At 46.0% G+C, this 9,353-nt stretch overlaps 1 protein-coding gene across 1 annotated transcript; it reads left to right on the forward strand.

The window, feature by feature from the left end:
* Positions 1–402: 402 nt before the first annotated feature.
* LOC131926364 (H-2 class II histocompatibility antigen, E-U alpha chain) lies at positions 403–5,873 on the forward strand. Its single transcript, XM_059281740.1, has 5 exons — positions 403–522; positions 3,226–3,471; positions 3,932–4,213; positions 4,749–4,917; positions 5,517–5,873. Exons 1-4 carry the CDS (start codon positions 441–443, stop codon positions 4,904–4,906), a joined length of 768 nt encoding a protein of 255 aa, XP_059137723.1. The 5' UTR covers positions 403–440; the 3' UTR covers positions 4,907–4,917; positions 5,517–5,873.
* The last annotated feature ends 3,480 nt before the right edge of the window (positions 5,874–9,353 follow it).

Consider the following 9,353-nt stretch of genomic DNA (forward strand, 5'->3'; position numbering starts at 1 on the left):
AAGCAGCCTTCCCAGATGTCATACCCAGAGCTACAATCTGTGATTTTTAAAAATCTACTCTATCTTCACTAATGTGTTTCAGACAGAATTTAGATTGGGACAGAAGAGTTTGTGTTTGACCAACATTCCCAAACTCTTGAAGTTTTTTTTGTTGTTATTGTTGTTCAGTTTGTCTAAAGACTCTGTTTTTTGAATAAATGGAGAAATTTCTTCTTGAAGAGAATAATTTCTTGAAACGATAAGTAGAGAATATGATATTAAATAGTGGGTTGCATAGAACCTGTTTGTTGGAGTCCTTTCCCTAGCAACAGATGTGTCAGCCTGAACAACTTTTCTGATTGGCTAAAACGAAAGTGATTGGATTTTAATCCCTTTTTGTTCTCGTTAATTCTGCCTCAGTCTGTGATCTCTTCTGACCCCACCAAACACCCAAGAAGAAAATGGCCACAACTGGAGCCATGGTGTTAAGACTTTTCTTCATGGCTGTCCTGATGGGCCCTCAGAAGTCATGGGCTATCAAAGGTAAGCGCTAAGGGACAGGAGACTATGAGGCTTTGGAGAAATGTACAGAGGGCATCTGTAAGAAACGTGCAGTGGGCATCTGTAAGATATGTGCAGTGGGCGTCTGTAAGACATGTACTGTGGGCATTTGTAAGAAATGTGCAGTGGGCATTTGTAAGACAGTCTTTGGACTGAGAAGTAGGAATGACAAGCGCCTGTAAGTTTGAATCTGAAGGTTACAAAGCAGTTATAGTTTTGGGGAAATTCTTCCTTCCAAGTGAAGTAAGTCAGACTTAGTTGAGCAAGACAAACCGAGGCCTGTGTTGCTGAGGACCACTATTTCACCAGAGGCCAGACTTTGGGGGCTATGGGGAAGTAGTTTTCCAAAGGCACCAACAAATCATATATCTGGGTTTTAATTTTTTTAGGGATATAATTAGAAGTCCCACACAATGTTGTGAAGATTAATTGAAAAAATACATGAGGAGCCCTGAGTGCTGTTCTTGGCTGAGTACACGGCAGTTCATTGTCACCATGTGAACCCCGTTGTATTTCAGCCACAGACACTGTATTGAAGATCATTAGAAAGAAAGGTCATCAGCCCCCCACCCCCAAATCTACCCAGGAGGAGGGGCGGGGACAGCAGGCACACTGATATGAAGTGTGTTTAATTCACTGACTCTTGGGGCAGGAGTGGCGTCATGGCGTCTGGGGTGGGACACCCATCCCTCTGTGTGACACAGCAGACGTTATGGCGTCCGGGGTGGGACACCCATCCCTCTGTGTGACACAGCAGATGTTATGGCGTCCAGGGTGGGACACCCATCCCTCTGTGTGACACAGCAGACGTCATGGCGTCTGGGGTGGGACACCCATCCCTCTGTGTGACACAGCAGACGTTATGGCGTCCAGGGTGGGACACCCATCCCTCTGTGTGACACAGCAGACGTTATGGCGTCCGGGGTCACCACCACTGAGCCTGTTTACCAGAGAGCAGAAACACGCGTTAAGTGGAGACGACGGACTGGACTCTGTCAACGTCTCCAAAGCAAATGTTTGGTGCTGATGTAGACACTGCTGTGAGAAGGGCTGTGCATCCGGAGGGACCCTGTAGGGACCCTGTAGGGACCCTGTAGGGACCCTGGAGGACCCTGGAGGGACCCTGGAGGGACCCTGGAGGGACCCTGTAGGACCCTGGAGGACCCTGGAGGACCCTGTAGGACCCTGGAGGACCCTGGAGGACCCTGTAGACGGCTACAGGAGGAAAGGAGATCCGTGGAAACTCAGCTCCAGCCACGCAACAGCAAGTATAGGCTTCATTGCCCAAGGACTTAGAAAGGCAGATGCTCTTCCTGTGAGGCATCCAGAATATATGCGTGTGCATTAAGGCAACTGTAAATTAAATACCTTGGTCAGACATTAAAATCGGTCACCTCATTCCTAAAGACAACAGAGAAGCAAAGGTCTCCTCATCTCCCTCGCTGCTGTTTATTCTCCTTGTCAGACATAATAGACTGTGTCCCAAAAAAGCTCAGTCACAATCTAAGTAGTGTTTACATACAGGTCAAGTTTCAAAGCTATACCCCTTCTCACAGAGGAAGCCTTGGAGTGAGTGTAAGTGGTCCACAATGTTGCAAGGTCTCTGTCTCAAGCTCTGGGCACCTCAGGCGCCACTTATGTCTCTAAGGGTCTAGTCCTTGGTGTTTGAACCAGTTTCTGTCCACACAATGTCAGCAGTGTTTGTTAGAGGCCTGATGAGGTGCTAAGAAAGTTCTTGTCTCAAACCTATCCTGGTAGAACAGGACTCTGTGATTGGAAACACATGTGTTAAGTAGATCGAGATCTGCTCTGATCACAGGGTATGCAAAGGGATCCGGTGTCACGACTGTGTTGGGTTCCAGAGTTCCTAATACATCCTTTCAAACAGAGTGCAGCCTCAGGAGAAAGAGCCAGCTGGTGTGCTGACCTAAGGGGTTTACACCCGCACCACAGGGAGCCAGGAAAGTTCCTTTCGTATGCAATGCCGCTAGATTCCCAGAGTCACTAAGTCATTAAACACCCCCTCAAACCTGCCTCTCCCTCAAGGCTCAGGGGACATTGTAGAAGAGGGGACGGAAAGAATCTAAGGGCCGAGGATGGGGAGGGCTGCTGTGAGATACCGTCTGTCAGACATGACATGGCTGTCACACACATGAATGAACTTGCTGGGCTGTGGTTACCTGCACAAGCCAGTTAAACAATCCAGCACGGATCAGGAGGGGCTCTTGAGGTCCTGCCCCTAGCTGAGGAGCTGTTTACGGTTGATGTCAACTGACAGAGAGTTACTCCTGTGTGTGTGTGTGTGTGTGTGTGTGTGTGTGTGTGTGTGTGTGTGTGTGTTGGGGGGTGGCCACTGGTAGGTGGCTCATGCTTCATTGGGTGACCTCATCTGCGTGCACACAGGGACAACACTAATTTGACCTGGTGGGTTAACAAAGAAGACTGTGTCCAAGGCTGTGTCTTGCATCCGTCATCCATTTCCCTCTCTGACACAGCTCTCTCTTCCTCACCTCCCACTTTGATCAGCACGGATGTCCATCACCCAGACCCCGTCTCCTAACCCGCACTCCATCCTTTGCTAATCTACTTGTCCAGCGCCAATCCATCACCTCCAACCCAAACGCACGTGGGTTTTTCATCTCCCTCTCCCATTTCCCTCGCTAACTTCCTTTCCTTTCTTTTCAGAGGAACACACAATCATCCAGGCGGAGTTCTTTCTTTCCCCAGACCAAAAAGGAGAGTATATGTTTGACTTTGACGGTGATGAGATTTTCCATGTGGATACTGAAAAGTCAGAGACCATCTGGAGACTTAAAGAGTTTGGGCAGTTTGCCAGCTTTGAAGCTCAAGGTGCATTGGCCAATATAGCTGTGGACAAAGCCAACCTGGACATCATGATAAAACGTTCCAACCACACTCCAGATGTCAATGGTACTCACTTTTCCTCTGTATCACCTCCTCCCAGATGTGGGAACTCATAGCTTTAAAATAGATGCCTTGGAAATCTGTCCCAGGGTGTTCTGACTTTCTCTCGGGAGACCTAAGCTTGCTCGGTGCAGCAAACCCAATTCTCAGGCCACAGGCCCAGGGATTTTAGAAATCTAGGCCTTTTTTGCTGTTTTAGTTTTGGCTTATCCATCCACTATCACTCACGCAGTCATTGCCCTGAGTCTGTCTACACAGGGGAGGTTAGGAACTGGAGTGGGTGTGGGTGGGTTGGTGGGTGGGTATCACATACCTCGATACTGACTCCAAAAGATCATACTGGATAACACGACTCCTCAGGGCACAGCTTTAGAGTCCTGAGGCAGAACTGTACCACAGGCCAGCATGGGGAGGAGAGGAACTCACTGAGAGAATGAAAAGCTGATTTATGTTATGTCCCCCACAGTAGCCCCAGAGGTGACTGTGCTCCCCAATAGTCCGGTGAGCCTGGGGGAGCCCAACATCCTCATCTGCTTCGTCGACAAGTTCTCCCCTCCAGTGGTCAATGTCACCTGGCTTCGGAACGGACAGCCCGTCACCACGGGTGTATCAGAGACAGTGTTTCTACCCAGGGAGGACCACCTCTTCCGAAAATTCCACTATCTGACCTTCCTGCCATCCACCACAGATGTCTATGACTGCATGGTGGAGCACTGGGGTTTAGAGGAGCCTCTGCTCAAGCACTGGGGTACAGCACATCCGTTACTTCACTTTAAGACTTCCTGCTCTGATGCTGGATTCTGGACCCTTAGCATCCATAGCGTAGGGATGAGAACACAGCTCAGAGGTAGCACACTTGCCTCACATGTGTGGCACCTCAAGTTCAATTTCCAGAACCAAAAACTAACAGTTTACAGTGTTTCATAACACTGATTGCAGTTTATACACCTCTGTTCTCTCCCTAACCAGAATCCTCCACTTTTGAGAAAAAACAATTATGTGTATGAGTGTTTTGCCTGTGTGTATGTTGGTGCACCATGTAAGTGCCTGGTTCCCCTAGAGGTCAGAAAAGGATGTCAGATCCCCTGGAACTGGAGCTATGGACAGTTGTGAGCTGCCATGTGGATGCTGGGGATGAAACCCAGGTCCTCTGCAAGAGCAGCCAGTTCTCTTAAATGCGGAGCCACCTCCCCAGCCCCAGAAGTCACTTTCTTTATTACATCAGTCACCAACGCTACCCCCACCACAGTAATTGACAGCTACTTTGTTTTATTTTTCCCCAGAGTTTGAAGAGCAACCCCCCCTCCCAGAAACTAAAGAGAACGTGGTGTGTGCTCTCGGGCTGTTTGTGGGTCTAGTGGGCATCATTGCCGGGGTTGTCTTCATCATCAAGGGCATGCAAAGACGCAATGCTGCAGAACGCCGCCAAGGAGCCCTGTGAGATGCCTGGAGGTAGGTTAGACGTGGCCAGAGACTGACAGATGTGCGCGTGTCTGAGGAGAGAAGGCAGAGGCAAGGGTGTGTGGTGCCTTTAAGAAAAGGGTGGGGAAAATGGTGCCTCTTAATCCCTTTTGTTGGAAAGGATCAAGCCGTAGCATCTGGCTGGTATCCAAACCTTCAAGACCTGTGATTCCTTCCACGGCTGCTCCTGGACCACATCTTGGGTCTTAGAAATTTTCTTCAGCTCCCAAGACCATTGACTCACATGAGAACGGTGCATCCTGGTGACTTGGGGAGGCTAGTCTCTGGGCTCAGCCACTTCCGAGCATGCAGCAGCCTCGGCTCCAGAGTCTGAAGCCTTTGGATCCATGGCATGAACTGGAAATGAGTAGCACTGACATTTTAGTCTGAGAGACGCTTCTAAAGGGATCCAGGGGGAGGTGAGGCATGTTGACCTTTGTGCAAAATAGGGTTTGCAGTTCCTGTTGGGAATCCAAATCAACATTTAAGGACTTTCCCAGAGTCAAATGATCAAGAGGGATGAGGAAGGAAGTGAGGGGCTCTCGGTACTTGTCCTGAACTCCCTGGTAACCATGTGTGTCCCACCACAGGCGATGCCTTCAATAGACGCTCAGTGAAGAAACTCGCTGTGACAGTGACTGAGGTCCCTTTTCTCAGTTGTTCACCTCCGTGGGGAGACGCACATCTGCAGTTTCCAGCCTTAAGCCTGGAGAAAGGCTGTCTGGTCTAATGTCTGTCTGGGGCACTCTGCCTCCTTCCTGTATCTGTTTTCTATTTTCCATCATTTACAGTCACTACGTAATTCCTGTGATGAATGTCATGGAGTTCTTCCTCTTCTGTGGAACTTTCTGAGCACTGCATGGAGGTATCTTCTATCTACTTGTGGCTTGCTGTTTCTCCAAAGTGTATTTTTTTTCTACAAATAAACATCTTGGATGAGCTGTAAAGTGTTTTTTGGTGTCTGAGCAAGTTCTTGGCGGGGAGGAGGAGTCTGAGGAACACGTGTGTTCCCTCTAAGTCTGCATGTTGAATACCGTTTACAAGCTCAGGGGTTAGTCAGAAATCCCAGGTTCACCAGGGTTTTAGGTATCTAAATAGCAGATGCTATTACTTGAAGACATGTCCTCACCTAACAAACCCCAGAGCAGGGCTGCTGTACTCAGGATCAGCGTGGGGGGAAATCTGTGGGGAGCTGGAGGGGGCCATGAAGGTGAATGTGACCCCCTCCCATTTTATACACATGTAAAATCCTCAAGGAAAGTTTTAAGAGATTCAGTATGCAAATAAGGACAACACTAACTGGACTCAGTATATATCTATGTGCACATGCTGTGTGCATTTGCGTGTGTGTGTGTGTGTGTGTGTGTGTGTGTGTGTGTGTGTGTGAAGAAGTCATGAATTCTAGAATTGGGAGGAAGTGGTTGAGAGATCATAGGAAGAGCTGGAGGAGAGAGGGAAGGGTGGAAATAATGTAAATATACAGATATAGTACACTTATATATAAACTCCCCAAATAGATTTTTTAAAAGGAGAGATTCAGAATCGATATTTGGCTCTTGAGATGGCTTTTATCCATATCTCCAGGGAAATAAATCTCAAATCTGAGGGCCAGGCCTTGGATAATGAGGGAGAAAGAGAGAGGAGGACAGCTGTGGGAGCAAACTGAAAAGATCCACGCATGTTACAGAATGCAACTACCGATCAGTGACCCCTGCTGCAGAGTCCTTTGTATTAGGAGATGGCCAGGAGACGCTGAGGGCCGGGGGTGGGATGCTGTGCCTTGAATCTCAATAGTCTCATGTTTTGAAAACTGTTCTCTGGATGATGGCGACATTTTGGGAAGTGGACCAGGTGAGTCTGGCCGCAGAAGTAGGTCACTAGGGTAGGGCTGTTGAAGTTTTCACTCCGTCCGCCCGTCCCTTGTTCCAGCCTCACAGACTCAGCTTTCTGGTCTGGTCCATTCAGTTCATTTCTGTTTCTGTAACAAGCACCCAGACAAAAGCAGCTGATGGAAGATGGAGTTTATTTGTTGACAACTCCAGTTTCCAGCCATTACTGTGGTAAAGTCGGGGCGGAAACATGAAAGTGTTACATCCACCGTCAAGAGAAGAAAGATCAGATGTGGAAAGGAGGCGTTGAATTGCTGAGAGAATGTTAGAAGCTTCAATCAAGTGACAATACAAGAATTTGTTTAGGAAGGCCAGAGTTTTTCAACATTTGGAATCAGTTGATGCAATCCACATTAATTGAAAGTTGGAGAAAAGCCTTTGATCACCTGGATAGACTCAGAAAATGGACTGTGGTAGAATTTAGCATTAAAGTTGTTTTTTGTTTTTCTTTCCTTTTTTTTTTTTTTTAAAGAATTGATTTCTTAGGAAATCTGTAATAAAAAGCAATTTGTTTGACCTGGGAAAGACAGCTGTCTTGCTTTGCACATCAGACGTGGGGACAGAGCATTGAAACTCCCCACATGGTATCTAGTACATTATGGTGTTGGGCAGTGAAAAAATGGTAAAATAAATCAACAAAAGGGTATTAGGATTTCAAAGAATACAAAATTTAATCGTTTCCTTTTTTGATATAACTAGATACTTAGGAAGTAAAAAAATAACAGACAAATGCATAGTATTACTAAGAAAATTAAAAATGTAGGATACAAAGCCATTGTAAAAAAAAAATTCTGCCAGAAACAAATGAAAACAAAGTCAAAAAGATGATACTAAAAATGCCAAATATTCAGCCAGCACTAACAGCACACTAGGAAGACTTTCGTTTGGAAAACTATAAAGCATCATTGGAAAAAATGGGTACAGGTAAACACTTGAAGGGATAGACAGGGAGACAGTACGACTGAATATATTCAAGATGTTTTCTCTAAATCACTCTGAAAACAGAAAAATGCTCCAGAAAACCAGAGTAAGACTTTACTTATTTATTTTATTTGCTGGTTTGTGTCTATTTCTTACCTCTATTTAGCAATCTGGGGACTCATTAAGTTATATTTAAACTCCACATGTAAGCAGTGAAGTTTCATTAGATAAGAAAATTATTGGGGGAAAAGGTCAAGGTGCCGATGTTGTCAAATGCAACCAATTCCACACCCAGAAAATCTACTTCATGCAAATAATACATAATAAAGCTTAAAATATGCATAACAGAGACCTTGAGTTTGCACTAACATGAGTCCTTCGTGATGGCGTGTAAATTCTTCTGCAGCAACCACTGCACTGAAGTCGTCTTCTGAGCCGATGGTTCATTTCTTGGGTTTACTTTTCAAACTGACTCTTCAGCTCTGATTGGAACCAAGCTTAGTGTCTAACAGGACTATTGGGGTCCAGCCCCTTGTAGCTGAAAGTTTTCCTGTGTCCTGCCTGGTCCGCAGCCACTCAGACCCAAATAAACACACACAGGCTTATATTATTTTTAATCTATGGCAATGGTAGGATTCTTGCTAGCTAGCTCTTATATCTTAAATTAACCCATTTCCATAAATCTATACTTTGCCATGTGGCTTGTGGCTTACCAGTATCTTTCCATCTTGCTTCTCCTGGTGGTGGCTAGCAGTGTCTCCCAGCTCTGCCTTTTTCTCTCTCTAGTTAGAATGTCCCACCTAACTTTATTCTGTCTCACCATTGGCCAAACAGCTTTATTTATCAACCAATCAGAACAACATATACAGAATGACATCACCCATCAGCCCCTCGATAGCCCTCTCCCAGGGTCCGTGGAAGAATCTACAACCAGCTGACATATTAATCTTTGATGATACTGAATGAATCTATGTACACGAAACTCTTTAATCCATTCACTTTATTTTTCTGAGTGAGTTCTCCCTCTACATGGCTTCTACTCTGCTCTCCTACTTAGTTCCTTTCTTGCCTGATTCTCCCCGCATCTTTCTGCTGTTCGCTCTAAGTGCCATCTTAATCCTTCATCTTAGTTCTGCCCCATCTTGTCCTTCTCATCTTGTTCTTACCCACCTAGTTCTTCCCCGTCTGGCTCTTCCTCACCTTCCATTTCGACCTTCTAGTTCTGTCTTCTACTCCTCCAATCTAGTTCCCCCAAGTCTCTGAGGTTTACAGTTGTATACCCATGCAATAGCAGTGCTCTGACTAAGGCAAGGTCACCAGGCTTGAATTCTTACAGGGTCATCAGGGAAGAAAAGTTTTCCTTAGGCAGTGACTCTCAGGCTTTCTTTTACAACCCAAAAGGGGAGTGGTTAAAGGAGGAGGTCAACTAAGAGCTAAAATCAGTTAATATATCAGAAAAAGGGAATTTATGTGCTCAAACTACATTCCTAGAAGTGGTTAGGTAAAATGTTAGGAGTCTATAATGTTAGGATAAACCATGTGTAAAATAAAAACTGCTTATATTTCTTTGGTGCTTTAACTGTCTTGGTAACTCGGCTGTGTCATTACTGGCAGGGT

The sequence above is a fragment of the Peromyscus eremicus genome, chromosome 16_21, assembly GCF_949786415.1.
Source record: "Peromyscus eremicus chromosome 16_21, PerEre_H2_v1, whole genome shotgun sequence".
NCBI lineage: Eukaryota > Metazoa > Chordata > Mammalia > Rodentia > Cricetidae > Peromyscus > Peromyscus eremicus.

Excerpts from the sequence above, each read along its gene's own strand:
- LOC131926364 (XM_059281740.1), top strand. The coding sequence starts at position 441 with ATGGCCACAACTGGAGCCATGGTGTTAAGACTTTTCTTCATGGCTGTC. Across the intron at positions 523-3,225 it reads GAAGTCATGGGCTATCAAAG|AGGAACACACAATCATCCAG; the intron begins GTAAGCGCTAAG and ends CTTTCTTTTCAG. Across the intron at positions 3,472-3,931 it reads CCACACTCCAGATGTCAATG|TAGCCCCAGAGGTGACTGTG; the intron begins GTACTCACTTTT and ends TGTCCCCCACAG.